Genomic DNA, 14,986 nt, shown 5'->3' with positions numbered 1-14,986 from the left:
CTAAAAATATAAATGAAGGGTTAAAATTGTGTGATATTTCTAAATTCCTGTTAAACGTCTGAATATTTTTGATTGATTGGTTTCTTTTGAAGGTTAATATGGGATAATTTAAAATTTAGGAGCAATCTAAGATATCTCATATTCAAAACTATATAATGCTTTCCTGAAAAGGAAAACTCTATCGGTTAGTCATTAGCAAGTTCTTAACGGACAAACAAACAAACAAAATTATGTTACAGGATTTTTAAAATAGACCTAAAACTAATAAAATAATAAAATCAAATTTCCTCAATGAATCTAGACTGGAAGAAATTCCTCTGGAACTTGCCAGGTTTCCAGGTAGAGATGGGGGAGGCATCCGAACACTGGCAGTAAAATCATTCAAGGTCTTAAGTGATAAGTAGTTTATTATTTTTCCTTAAAATTTCTATTTAATTTCAAAATAATATTAGAAAAGTTATAGAGATGTTACGTAACTATGATGAATGAATCAAGTTTACCAAAGAAATTAGTAAATCAAACGCTTTACTGAATTCAAAACTACAAATATTTAGAGAACGAGTATGTGTCTAATATGAATGTAACCCGCGACTGTGTCGTTGTCGTGAAGGAGTTTAATCTCGGCAACTTATACTGAAGACATTAAAAATGCTATTTCAGATCCGCGAGATTAACAGTTAGTACGGGGGTAATGTCTTGGCCCAAAACAGACGCACTAACATGCAGTTAGGACTTCCAGCCAAAACTCATGCAATCAAAGGGTTGGTTGTCTTTAGATTGTTTGGCTGCAAAAACAATCATAAAAAATGAGCAACCTTCTTCAAATGATGTAGTTGTCCAGAGACATCCAGGTAAAATATCAAATCTCTCTCCAAATCAGATTGATCATCTTAATGATTGTCGTTTAACAAAAATTTGTGGAAATCTTAATTTTCGATAAAGTCGGAGGAGAACCCCATCTCCCCCTCCAAAAAAAGGTAGTGTCACATTGCTGTAAAACACAAAGAAATGCTTATTGTTTATTACTTTGAAAATAAGGACGACAACATACAAAAAAGCGAAGGTCCAAAATAAGAAGAAAGTACAAAGGAACATAGTATCAGAATTTTATATGAGCAGAACACAAATTTACAAGTCCAAACAAATTTACGTAAATACAGGATACTATAGGTTTAAGGACATACTTTTATTTTTATGATTTAATTATACAGATGCTTTACTTGTTGTGCTAGATATCATCATTACATAAATCAGATGAATAGAATAATTAAATCACACAAAAAGTTGTTGTCATAAAATTTAAAATCAACATGTTGCTTTATAAATAATCTTGCAAAGCTTGAAATCGATATGCCAATTCTTACATGTGTAAATTGACAAAAAGAACTATCTGCTACGGACGGACGGACAGACCAATCCCAATTTATAGAAAAGCTTCGTTTAAAAAAAATGTTTGTCTTACCTTGATGGATGCGTTCATGAGTAAAATCAGTGAAAGATGAATTACTGGTATCAGATCTATTGAAAGTATGATAAATAGATTGTTATAAAACGACAACAATCCACTTCTATTTTACATCCAAGCTTAAGTCTATTTCACATAATGTAAAACAAGTATGAGAACATTATAAAAGTAAAGCAAATAAGATTGGCAGCTCTTTTAATTTTGATTTTGATGTCATTTAGAAGTCTGGACAGAAATTCGATTTTTAAAATAAAGGATGCTGAATTAAAATTAAACTTTTGGGCAAATTTTATGTAAAACCAGATCAAGATAAAACAAGAATGGCAACATGCATTACAACATACCTTAACAAATCAAACAAAGAACATTAATGACATGATTAATATGAACGTAGTAATGTGAGCATTTATTGGTAGGGCCGTTTATCCAGTAGGACGGGAGGGATGGGGAAATGGAGGGGGGTTAGGGAGATCGTAATTTTAGCCCGGTAAAGATCCAAGAAATAATAAACCCATTATTTCAGTGTATAGATACGAGCCGACACATACTGAACGTATAAAAGAAAATGAATGCCTCATAACAGCCCCATCATCTCCAACAGAATGCTCCACAGAGTCATCTTCAGATTCACTAAACATCTTCTCTACATAATCATTTTAACAACTCAGTAACTTAATATAGTTGAGAATCCAATCGTGAATTTAAATTGCGGGAGGGCTCATTTGTTAGCTTAAAACTTTAGGTACTTATGCTAAACTAGAAGTGTCCAAACCTTTTAACCAATAATTTCATTTTACATAAGGGGTATCATGTTTATCATCATTGGGGATCAATTCATTGTTCACAAACGAACTTTTAGAAGTAAAATACAATGTTAATGTCTATTTAAGGTTAAAAGTTAGGTTTAGATTTCATGGGCTATAAATGTTATTAAAAATTAAAAATTAATGGAGGGGGTTTTTGGTGGTCAAAATTAATTTAGAGTGAAAGCACCACGCTACTCAAAATTTTCAAATGTCCATCAGTTGTTCTAGTTAAGACTATGTAACCTTGATAGACAAACATTAAAGCAAAAATTACTAGGTACACTTAAGCAACAAAATAATAGGGTTCATTCAGATTTAACAAATTACCATAACAGGTATGATCGATTACACAATATTTTTAATTGAATAACACATATTAAAATTAATAATAATATATTTTTATATTCATAATCATAAATAATTAAACTAAAAATAAACTAAACATCTGAATCAGATCCTTTCAATGCAGAAATTTTGTTACACAAATCACATTTAATATATTAGCACCAATAATAAAATAAGGTCGTTTAAGTAACAAAGGTTTTGTAACTAGCATATGTTTTTTGTTGTCTTTTTAAATAATACATTTTTTAGACTATTGAATGTATTTGTATATAATTGCGATGGCAAATATGGCACATTTAGAGATAAAACAAACAAAAAATAACAACAAAAGATTCCTTCTCACTCAGTCTTCCAAAATTAATAAAAATTCACCGGAAGCATTAAAAGTTAGTAACTTTCTTGATAGCCTCCAAAACTCTCCATTTATCGGGCAGATAGAATGGTTCAAAGATGTGAGGGAAGGGTGTATCATGACCGCAGACTCTCTGTACAGGAGCCTCCAGGTTCAGGAAGCAGTTTTCCTGGATGGCAGCCGCCAGTTCAGCACCGAATCCTCCGGTGTAGGGGGCCTCGTGGGATACAATACATCTAAAATATATAAACAATAAACATTTCACTTTACTCACCTAACTTTATTATATAAAAAAAACAAGGACAACAACATCCATATATGTAGCAAAGTACAAAAAAGAAGGTATAGAAAGACAAACGAAAAAGGTTAGATGCTTTGTAGCAAGAGCGACAGGACAACGGATCAAGTAATTTAAATAAGATTTTTAAGATAAAGCGAATAAACACAAACGATTTCAGCCGTCTGTATTGAAATTTACGTTTCTTACAGACAGGCGGACAGACATTTCAAATATAGAGTAGCTTTGCTACTTAATACTTTTAATATAGAAAAATAAAAGGGCAATCATTGCTCTTTAATTACAGGTTGGGCCTGCAAATTGTTGGTTTTACCTGCCAGTTTTGATGACACTGTTAAATAGAGTTTCTCTATCCCATGGAACAATGGACACCAAATCAATCACCTAAAATTTAATCAAATATTAAAATTATAGGTAACAATGCATCAAAAAATAAAAAATACAATATTAGCTTTAAGAGAGAAAAAAAAGGCAATTTCCCAATTTTGAAATCAAATAAGAAGGGGAGGGGGAAGTTTTACCCCAGCTAAAGTCCCCGCTGAGGGAAATCACCGAAATAAAAAATGACGTGTACTTACTTCACAAGAAACACCAAGCTTTTGTTGAGCAAGCTCCGCGACTTCGCGCAATACATGTATTTGTGTTCCCCAACCTAAACATAATTGCAATAATAGTTAGGTATTTATTGCATCGTATTATAGACAGCTTTCCACGGATATTAAAATGAAAAATTATAGGATTTAAACTAGTTTTGTTATCCCCGAAGGGTAGAACGTTCGATCTAACAAAACTGGTTTTAATATTTGTGTCTGTATTGCGATGTCAGTATGTCTAAGAAACGGTTCTAATCACGTAGATATCAATCGGAAAAAAAACTTTCGATACAACTTTTGAGAATAGTTACATTATGAACTAATACCTAGTGCTCATATTAAAAGTATTTAGATGTGTTTTTGTGAATAGTTCCTTTTTTATACTAGCGCCGTCTTACTAATCCAACATTGAGTAATGAATGATGGTTTACAACATTCGAATAAATATATAAAAATTACCTATTAGAGTAACATCATCTCCTTTCATAATGATATCAGCCTTTCCGAGAGGTAGCTCATAATCCTAAAAAAGACGGATCATGGAAAGAAACGAAGTAGCGAATTTCGTCGTATTTTCACAGTAGCTTTTCTCCTATTTCTAGCCCTGCAGGGTCTATTTCCTAACGCGACGGGGCAATTATTAACATTTACCTAACATAACCTAAAATGATTCATCAAAAGCTACTTTAGATGAAACCCGCTACTTTGTTTTCTTTCCTTCCATGATCCAAAAAGATTATTATATCTTATGCCGCGTGTGGTGCAAAGAGGATTAGGCAATTTGAGCTGTTCTAATAAGAGGTGGTTCTGATTATTTGTTATTGTAACGATATTCATACCTATTGTTTTTTATTGTTTTTTTTTCAAAAAAAATTCCAGCTGTTTATCTTAAATTAAATAGGAGCTGAGAAAATCACGTTTCACAAAACATGTTTATGACAGATATACAGATTGACATTTATAAACACAGTTTTAACAAACACATTCGCTGAATATTGTTACTGCTGCTCTACTTATGGACATAATCTTCTAAAAGGGATAAAGGGATAAGATAACACAATATAGCCGATAAATTTATGTACATCTCCAATGATACATAAAATTACCCCTTCTGTAGATTACAATTAATGGTTAATAATTTTTTACACTTAACTTAAACTGTTATTAACCTATTTTTTAATCATATATCAAAAATATACTATGACACCAGTAGAATCAGACTGCAGAGCCCAAATTTGAATTAAGTCCCCAATAAACTTTTTTGGGGGGATTTGAAAATTAATTTTATATGTTGCTGTGATCATTTTGACTGGAGCAAAAGCAACTTTTAGTATGGGGTTAAATTGTTTCTTACAGAACAATTTTATATGATTCAGTTGATATCAATACAATAATAAAAAAACTCTACTCTGTTCGATGGAAATAATTTTTTTTCTAAAACAATCAATTTCAGTAAAAAATTTAACATAATACAATAAAACACATAATGCTAAAGTTAAACCAATAAGATTTCTTGTTTCATTTCAATTATTTATAATTTCCGAAAGAGTGTTTTCACAAAGTGACTTATTTACAATGTAGTTAAATAATTTTTATTTAATTAAAATGAAAAGAATTAAAACTATACACGTAAAAGATACATACTTTTTAAAAATATTTTTAAAAAATAAGTTTGAATAATCTTATTTTATATCATATTTGTATAATTGTCAAAAATAATTTTGTTGTATTGCATAAACATTTATTGACATCATGTCATCTTGTCATCAAATTTAACCCTTTACAGTCAATTTTTATGTGTTTAAAATAAGTAAACGAACACAAACATGTTAATGTTAATTCATTGGTATATTGTAAAGATTTAACTTTTTAGTGAATTTTTATAGTAAAATCATAAGGCCTAATTTTACTCTATACCAGAATACAATATTTATGAAGCAAAACACTCTAAAAGCTACGAATTTTACCCAAATAAAAAAAAGTTGCTTTTGCTTTGGTCAAAATGACCACGGCAACAGTAAAAATTAATATTTAAATCCCCCAAAAAAAGTTTATTGGGGACTTAATTCAAATTTAGGCTCTGCAGTCTGATTTTACTGGTGTCATAGTATATTTTTTATATACAGTAGTAGAATAGTTTAGGAGCTACGTGTTAAAATGTCCCAACTGACTTAAAACTTGACTTGCGAGTAAATTTTGGGACATTTAACAATCTGGCTCCTAGATTATTTGTAGCACAGGAATCGTTCTTAAATTTCCAAAAAAAATAGACTTCTTAGCGGTTCTAACGGTATGCGTAACATTTTTCTACTATTAACACGAGCCTCGCAATTTCAATTTTAAAAATGTCCGCATTTTTTTTGCACACCCTTTATATAAGCTTTCAATGTTAGAAGCTGATATTCTCTCAAAAAATCTAAGGGGCACCCCCCTCCCCCCCACCTTATTTTCCCACCTTATTTTCAAAACAATTAACCAAATTAAGAAGGGTAGTTTTTTATATGCCTATCCACTGCGAAGCCGAAGGGCCTATACTTGTGGTATCCTAACCCTGCTGGGCTATCCATGACCCAATAGATCCTAACCTTACCCGACCTTAATTTAACAGGGCGACCACTCCAAAACAAAAAAAATATAGTATTTTTATAGTATATTTTTTTTTATCCATATAGTATATATAGTATATTTTTTTTCACTCATATAGTATGATATAGTATCTGACTTTGAATTATTTAGTAATACATAGTATATACATCATTCAATACTAACTCAAAGCAAAGCTGCACTGTTATCAAAGCGCAATTTCACATATAAGGGGGGGGGGGGGGAAGTTTTGGCACTTTTGCTTAATCTGTGATTATTAGGCTAGGTATTAATGTGAGACTATAGGTTCTTTGGGATAAAAGTTTACTTTTGGGTAGTATTTCACGTATATTTGATCATTTTTGGATAGGTCTCCAGGTTCAGGTGCTGCAGGCTTGCTGGTTTCTAAACAAGTAAAAAAAATTAAAATTTATGTTTGAAAAGTTAGAGATCAACTTATCAAACAGAATATGCATCTTTTTGGATGTTATTAACATATCTGAAGAAAAAATCAAGATAGGCCTCCAAGTTCTGGCCTTGAAGTCCTCCAGGTCCACTCTTGACAGGTTATAAATCAATTTTTTAATTTGAAGAGTTAGAGGTCAACTTATAAAGCAGAATATGCATCTTTTTGGGTGTTATTAACATTAATGAAGAAAAAATTAACATCAACTTCCAAGTTCTGGTCATGCAGGCCTCCAGGTCTACTCTGGATAGGTAAAATTCAAATTTCTTGTTTGAAGAGTTAGAGGTCAAATTTTAAACAAAGTATGCATCTAATTGGATATTTTTTTACATATTTGAAGAAAAAATGACATTTAGGCTCCAGGTTCAGGTGCTGCAGAGCCTCAGGTGGACTTTGGACAGGTAAAAATCAAACTTCTTATTTGAACAGTTAATGGTATATTTGTAAAAAAAATGAGCTTATATTTGGATATTATTTATATATTGGTGGACTCTGGACAGGTATAAAATAATTTTTTTTTATTTAAGAAGTTAGAGGTTAGTTTATCAAACAACATAAGCATCTGTTTAGATGTTATTTATGCTTTTAAAGAAAAAATGACAATTGACCTCCAGGTTAATGTGCTGCAGGCCTCCAGGTGGACTCTGGACAGGTAAAAATCAAAATTTTCTATTTATAGAGTTAAAGGTTAGTTTTTAAAACACCATAAGCATCTTTTTAGACGTTATTTACAATATTTTTCGGACAATATAAGGTTATAATTTTGTGTCTAGGCGACGTAATTTAATATTGTTTTTTCTTTTATGAGCATTGGAAATTTTTCAAACATTTCATTGTACATAAAATACTATTTTGAAATGCCTTGAACTTTTTTGTTATTGAAGCTGAAGGCTTTAAATTTGGGGTATTGGGTCTACTTGTGGCAGTCTTTCAGCAGTTAAAGCGTGGTATTTCTTGCAGGCGTCCTTTAACTCTTCAAATAAGAAATTTGAATATTTTAGCTGTCCTGAGTGAACCCTAACTTAGAGCCTGATATGCTAATATTATCCAAATAAATTCATATTTTGTTATATAAATTGACCTCTAACTCGATTGAAATTTGATTGTTTACCTGTCCAGAGTGGATCTGGAGGCCTGCAAGACCTGAACTTGGAGGTTGATTTTAATTTTTTCTTCATAATTGTTAGCAACATCCAAAAAGGTACATATTCTGTTTTATGAGCAGACCTCTAACTCCTAAAATAAGAAATTTGATTTTGTACCTGTCCAGAGTGGACCTGGAGGCCTCCAAAAAGGTGCATAGGTATTTTGTTTAATAAGTTGATCTCTAACTCTTCAAACAAAATTTTAAATTTTTTTACCTGTCCAGAAACCACCTTCCAGCCTGCAACACCTGAACCTGGAGACCTATCAAAAAAATGAGTCAATATTAGTGAACTAATACCCAAATATAAACTTTTATCCCAAATAACCTTTAGTCTCACATTAATACCTAGCCTAATAATCATGGAGTAAGTGAAAGTGGCAAAAGTAAAACTTCCCCCTCCACCTTAAGTTAATTCTATGATAAAAAAATTACTGATATTTAAATCACAATCACAAACAATAATATATTTTGATGGATTTTCTTCATCTCTTTCTTACTGTAGAGCTTTATGCATTTTTGTCATATCATAGTATCTCACCCCTGTCCTGGATAAAAAGTTTATTTAAAAAAACATGCGCATTCAGTTTTTTTCATTTCCTGACACATTTTTGTCCCCCAATTCCAAAAATATCTTTCCTGAAATCCTAGCTGTTCTATAAGATCTCCAAAAATGCAAATTACTTTTGTCACTGATTTTTCAATGTTTTACAACTAACTAATAAGAAATTTTGTTCAAAACATGTTTTTAGTGAACAGTAAAAAGGGTCTAACACACCTTAGATTATACATTTCTTGAATGCCAACAAGACCTCACAGAATTTAAAAAAATACTTGCCGTTTTGACCGTTATTAACTGTTAAACATAGCCATTTTTGGTTTAACCAGAAAAGACATTGAAAGCAATTTTTCGGACTTCACTAAGAGAAACAAAGTAGTAGAACTCGCCAAGCCTAACAATAGTTGTAAGATGGGCATCTGCCAGAGGCGTACTTTTAAAACAGTGGCAGAGATTATCTGCATCAAAAATAGATAAAACAGCAGAAAGCAATGTTGTGTACATTTTAAGACGATGAGAAGGAAACATAATGGGGAATCTGAACATCAGAGATGGGTTTTTGAAAAAAGAATGCCGCGTTTTTTTGACATTTTTTAGCCATGTCGAATAAACAGAGTATACAACTATTTATTTAATTATTTCGCTTTTGTTGGTACGGCTTTCATAGAAGAAAAACAAATTATCTTAAATCTATTTTTGCTGCATATTAATTAATGCATCTTTTTAGAGCTGTATTAGACATTTTACAAATGACTAAAATATTAATTTGAAAATTATGAATTCTTTAGTTGTATACTCTGTTGGCATTTACATAATAATGATTGATTGAACGAAGACGATATCGTCTTCGTTCAATCAATCAATGTCTAAAAAATGCCGGAAAAACGCGGCATTCTTTTTCAAAAACCCATCTCAGACACATAAAAACAACCCATGAAGACCTAACTGAATTTAAGCCTAAAATTTGAATCTACCAGTGACTATTTTGATTGTTATCAACTATTCAATTCAGGACTGCCAGTTTAATCCCCAAAAAAACTTGAGTAACATGTTTTTTGTGCTTTACCAATAAATACAAAGTTGTAGAAATAGAAATAGGAGAGAAGAACTATAGTGTGAACCCCTTTTTTGTAAATCTGACGAAGGAACTTTTCCAGCTGACAAAAAACTTTAAAATTTTTTGAGTATATAATTTCTAGAAAGCTAACTTTATATTAAGGAATTCAACAATTCATAGCTAACTTATTAAAGGATTTGTAATATGCTTTACACTATACTAGAAAATAAATTTTAACACGATATAATTTTCGTGACAAAAGCTTTATCTTAAGAAAATTTGTCCTAGATGGATGCAATAATGTCAATTATTGTTAGGCCTAGCAATATCTACAACAATAAAGGTACTAAGAAAGAGAGGTAATGTCTGATTGAGCCAATAAATGAATCGCATCGGAGCATACATGAAATCTCATTGGTTGAATTAAACTGAAGTTTTCTAGTTTTTTCATTAGAGTTAATTAGAGCTGTTCTTTCAACTTTTACTCAAATCAAGTCCATCACATGAAGTACTGCCTTCATATTGTTGTTTCACATCTATGTTTTATCTGTGCATTAATAATAAATATGCTTCACCTATTGCAATCATTGTAAAATAATAAAAATCCCTCTATGAATTTAAGTTAATAAAATCATATTTTTTTCTTGAGTTTCTATTCAAACAAAAAAATAATATCTCGGACTTCAAATGTACATGATTTATAATCTTTAATTCGTAATTCGTATCTATTATAAACATTTAAAATACATAAATTCATAGTTTGTTTCATGTTTACCTCGAAATAAATTATATAAAAATAAAATAACAACAAATAGCAATACAACAGTACGTTCATTACATTTTCAACAGGACCTAGCGTAGTACTGTGTATACACTGTACACATATGGGTAAAAGGAAAGGGCATATTTTTTTCATTTTGTTCATATAAAGAGTCAGCTGTAAATAGTCGAATTTCTTAAGATAAAGCTTTTCTCACGAAAATTATATCGTGTTAAAATTTATTTTCTAGTATAGTGTAAAGCATATTACAAATCCTTTAATAAGTTAGCTATGAATTGTTGAATTCCTTAATATAAAGTTAGCTTTCTAGAAATTATATACTCAAAAAATTTTAAAGTTTTTTGTCAGCTGGAAAAGTTCCTTCGTCAGATTTACAAAAAAGGGGTTCACACTATAGTTCTTCTCTCCTATTTCTATTTCTACAACTTTGTATTTATTGGTAAAGCACAAAAAACATGTTACTCAAGTTTTTTTGGGGATTAAACTGGCAGTCCTGAATTGAATAGTTGATAACAATCAAAATAGTCACTGGTAGATTCAAATTTTAGGCTTAAATTCAGTTAGGTCTTCATGGGTTGTTTTTATGTGTCTGATGTTCAGATTCCCCATTATGTTTCCTTCTCATCGTCTTAAAATGTACACAACATTGCTTTCTGCTGTTTTATCTATTTTTGATGCAGATAATCTCTGCCACTGTTTTAAAAGTACGCCTCTGGCAGATGCCCATCTTACAACTATTGTTAGGCTTGGCGAGTTCTACTACTTTGTTTCTCTTAGTGAAGTCCGAAAAATTGCTTTCAATGTCTTTTCTGGTTAAACCAAAAATGGCTATGTTTAACAGTTAATAATGGTCAAAACGGCAAGTATTTTTTAAAATTCTGTGAGGTCTTGTTGGCATTCAAGAAATGTATAATCTAAGGTGTGTTAGACCCTTTTTACTGTTCACTAAAAACATGTTTTGAACAAAATTTCTTATTAGTTAGTTGTAAAACATTGAAAAATCAGTGACAAAAGTAATTTGCATTTTTGGAGATCTTATAGAACAGCTAGGATTTCAGGAAAGATATTTTTGGAATTGGGGGACAAAAATGTGTCAGGAAATGAAAAAAACTGAATGCGCATGTTTTTTTAAATAAACTTTTTATCCAGGACATGGGTGATCTTTTGATGGGTTATTGAAGGTTAGGTTAGGTAAGATAAAGGTCATTGGTTGCCCCGCAGGGGCTAGAAATAGGAGAAACCCTACTGTGAAAATAAGCCAAACGCATCTTAAGAGGCGTTGTCGCAAAACTGACAATATTCGTTTTTTGTTATATAAATGTAATATTATATAGTATATATAGTAAATTTTGGTCAAATAAAGGTGATATTATATAGTATATATAGTAAATTTTTGTCATATAGTATGATATAGTATCCAAATTCATCCTATATAGTATAAATAGTATATATAGTATGCAGTGGTCGCCCTGTAATACGTTTTAAAAATGGGTTAAAAACAGTTTAATGATCAAACCAATCAAATTTCACTAGGTAAAAGTTCCCAATGTTGTTAAGCTAACGAATAAGAAAATATATAACTTTGGGGACTATTGTAATAAACAGCCCTTTGTCCCCTCTCACTCCGATTCTGCCTGGTTTTAACAATAATGTTTACCTTAACCGGTACTTGTTCTACTGCAGATCTGTAGAGAATCTTGGGTTCAAAGAAAATGCAGGGATTTTTGTCACGAATACAAGACAACAACAAACCTATGATAAACAATAGAAATCGAGTACAAAAAAAAAATAAAAATAAATCCGTTACCTAAGTAGTAAGGATTTATATTTCATTTGTATATAAGTATCTCGCTATCGACTGAACCTATTGAGTTCTTCATTTTAGAGATGCTTTAAAACGTCAAAGGATGGGTTTTGGCTGTTTGAGTTTACACTAAAGTCTTGGGATGGTTTTAGGCTATTTCTATGACTTCCTTAGATCGAATAATTCAGAGCCACTGGATGTTAGTTAAATATATTTGATTACAAACTACAATATTACAAAATATCTTGCTTACCTTTAGCTTTTGAAGGGCTGCGAGGAATAACAATTTTGAGACCGGGAGTATGAGCAAAATATGCTTCAGGACTCTAAATTAAAAACATTGGTATAAACGTCAAATTCCTGGAGAAATGGTAAAAAAATCAGAGTTCGGGCAGTTTAGCCGCCAATTCTTCACAGTTTAACATAAAATGTCATAAATGCTACTGCCATAAGCTAAAATGTCTAAACTGTGAATTGAACGGGTCACAGAAAAAGGTTGACCTGACCACCTAGCTACTATATCTTATCTGTGAAAGGTACAGGGCACCGTGACCGACAGACAGCACCCAAGGTTGCTCTCACCGTTAAGCTACTATATCTTACCTAGTGAATGTTATAGTCCATCATGACTTACATCACTCTAGGTTGACCAATTCGTTAAGCTACTAAATCTTACCTGTGAATGATAAAGGGCACCATGGCCTACAGCACCCCAGGTTGCTCTGACCGTTAAGCTGCCACAGTCAAATAAATTACCACTTCTGTATCTGTATTTAGCTCCTTCATTTACCAACTAAATAAAATCATCTAGTAAAAAACTAATACCACCACCCTCACAAGAGAAAACGCCCCCGGAAAAAAATACCCCCCCCCAATTTTTTTTTCTTTTTATTTTTTTTATTTAAAATAAAAAAAGGGAGAGGAGGGCACCCCAAAAAAAAATCCCCCCCCCCCAAAAAAAATTTTTTTTAAATATTTTCTTTTAAAATCTAAAATAGGGTAAGGCGGGGGAAGTTTCGGTAAGGGGCTATTTTCGGTAATTTCGACCTACCTTCATTAAATGACCTTTTTATCCATGTTCCTTTCAAATGACAGAAAAAAACATGAAAGCAAATTTGTTCCTTATTAAATTGCCTACAAAAAAGTATAAAATGAATTTTTTGTGAGATGAATATTAAGGGTACTTATTGGGTCTCAAAGTCGGACGAAAAATTTTTTTTTTCCAAAAATTTTTTAGTAGGTGTGTAAAGATCAACGTACACAAAAATTGGTAAGACCTAGAGCTGATCCGTAGAAACCTTTTGAACTAAGAATTGCCCGCTCTTTCCAAATCTGTTGAGAGCTTTAAAAGCGGGGTAATATTTTTTTCAAAAATGACCAAAGTTGGCGCCAGGGGAAATTTCGGTAATTTCAAAAGAAATAAAAATTCAACTTTTAAGGTCATGTTTTCATGTTTTCTTTTGTCAAATCTATTATTCCATATGGACTTTTTAAGAATTAGGCCTAAAAATGAATAGAACAGATAAAAAACAAACAAAAAATTAATTTTATTTTTTGAAGCAAATTTTTGCGAGGAAAAAATCAAAATTTCTGGTCCTTTGAAAAAAAATATTTTTGACATAGGAGGAATAGTCCGATCTTTATGAATATTTTTTGTGGTTAATCCCTATAACCTATACTAATTATGATTTATTACGCTTGTTTGGTCGTTTGGCCTTTTTTCATCGATTTTTTTAAGGTTAAAATGTAGTCAAGATTTTTTGCAAAGATGACACTTTTGCTTCAAATTCGATTATTGAGGTCAATTTTTAATCAATTTTCATGTTTTTTGGTCTAAATCTATAGTTCAATGTGAGCTTTTCTAGGATCAGGCCTAAAAAGTAATAAAATACGTTTTTTTCTTATATTAATTTTAAGTTTTTTTAAAATAAATTTTTGAAAAAAAAAATCGAAAATTCGCGTCTTTCAAAAAAATTCATTTTTAAAATAGAAGGAATAGTCCGATCATTACGAAATTTTTTGTGGATAATCCCTATAACCTATACTAATTATTATGATTATTTATGTTCGACTGGCCGTTTGGCCGTTTTTCATTGATTTTTTTTAGGTTGAAAAAAATTACCGAAAATTCCCCCGCTGGTGGGGAATTTTCGGTAACTTTTTTGCGGTCAATTTCGGCAAACTTCCAAAAGTCCTAGGATAACGTCCTTTTAGGACCTGATAGTCCTTTCCATAAGCTTTCTACCGGTCTTGGCTTCATTTGAAAATATTAATATTTACCCCATTTTTTTTTCAAAAAAACCGAAAAAATACCGAAATTTCCCCCCCCTTACCCTAATAGATTGGGCTATTAAATTCGACTCTCCCCTCCTCAAGTACCCCTAGAGGCCTCTAGGGGCGTAGCCGCTAGTTATAAGGTAAAGTACTATGTACCTGATCAAAAGCAGGGAAAATGTAGTCAGCAAACTGAATTTCAGCAATAGCAGTCGCTCCAGCAACAGCCATTCCTTAAATATTGACGTTTAATGCATATATCCTATGTGTTAATGTAGAACATAGATTTCATGGGCGTGTTTTCATATACAACGATGGGTCTGAGATATGAACAACTGTAAATTAAATTGGTACCCAAACAGTCGTATTCTTTAGATTAAAAACTTTGGGTTCTACTATTAAAGCTTGATTGGTTGGCTCAAATTAGCAGTGTCTTGGAAACTTTTCAACAAATAATTT

General features: G+C 31.5%; 2 protein-coding genes across 2 annotated transcripts in view; both read right to left on the bottom strand.

Annotated features, from left to right (window-relative positions):
• Positions 1–244: 244 nt before the first annotated feature.
• LOC145327718 (uncharacterized) lies at positions 245–2,104 on the bottom strand. The gene is made up of 4 exons (XM_080171277.1): positions 2,039–2,104; positions 1,463–1,518; positions 816–889; positions 245–388 (listed from the first exon to the last, which is right to left on the bottom strand). Exons 1-4 carry the CDS (start codon positions 2,101–2,103, stop codon positions 245–247), a joined length of 339 nt encoding a protein of 112 aa, XP_080027403.1. The 5' UTR covers position 2,104.
• Positions 2,105–2,647: 543 nt separating this feature from the next.
• Positions 2,648–14,986, bottom strand: part of BckdhB (Branched chain keto acid dehydrogenase E1 subunit beta) — a 15,331-nt gene continuing 2,992 nt past the window's right edge. The window contains exons 6-13 of the mRNA XM_080163063.1: positions 14,687–14,760; positions 12,930–13,046; positions 12,507–12,579; positions 12,107–12,201; positions 4,319–4,382; positions 3,845–3,918; positions 3,580–3,650; positions 2,648–3,204 (exon numbers count right to left, since the gene is read on the bottom strand). Coding sequence (XP_080019189.1) covers positions 2,997–3,204; positions 3,580–3,650; positions 3,845–3,918; positions 4,319–4,382; positions 12,107–12,201; positions 12,507–12,579; positions 12,930–13,046; positions 14,687–14,760 — 776 coding nt within the window. The 3' untranslated portion in view covers positions 2,648–2,996. The remainder of the gene's footprint in view (positions 3,205–3,579; positions 3,651–3,844; positions 3,919–4,318; positions 4,383–12,106; positions 12,202–12,506; positions 12,580–12,929; positions 13,047–14,686; positions 14,761–14,986) is intronic.

The sequence above is a fragment of the Acartia tonsa genome, chromosome 1, assembly GCF_053477335.1.
Source record: "Acartia tonsa isolate MP-2025a chromosome 1, ASM5347733v1, whole genome shotgun sequence".
In the NCBI taxonomy this organism is placed as follows: Eukaryota; Metazoa; Arthropoda; class Copepoda; order Calanoida; family Acartiidae; genus Acartia; species Acartia tonsa.
This window is presented reverse-complemented; position numbering and strand designations above follow the sequence as displayed.

Excerpts from the sequence above, each read along its gene's own strand:
- LOC145327718 (XM_080171277.1), bottom strand. The coding sequence starts at position 2,103 with ATGTTTAGTGAATCTGAAGATGACTCTGTGGAGCATTCTGTTGGAGAT. Across the intron at positions 1,519-2,038 it reads GATGATGGGGCTGTTATGAG|ATCTGATACCAGTAATTCAT; the intron begins GCATTCATTTTC and ends TACTTTCAATAG. Across the intron at positions 890-1,462 it reads TCATGAACGCATCCATCAAG|ATGATCAATCTGATTTGGAG; the intron begins GTAAGACAAACA and ends ACAATCATTAAG.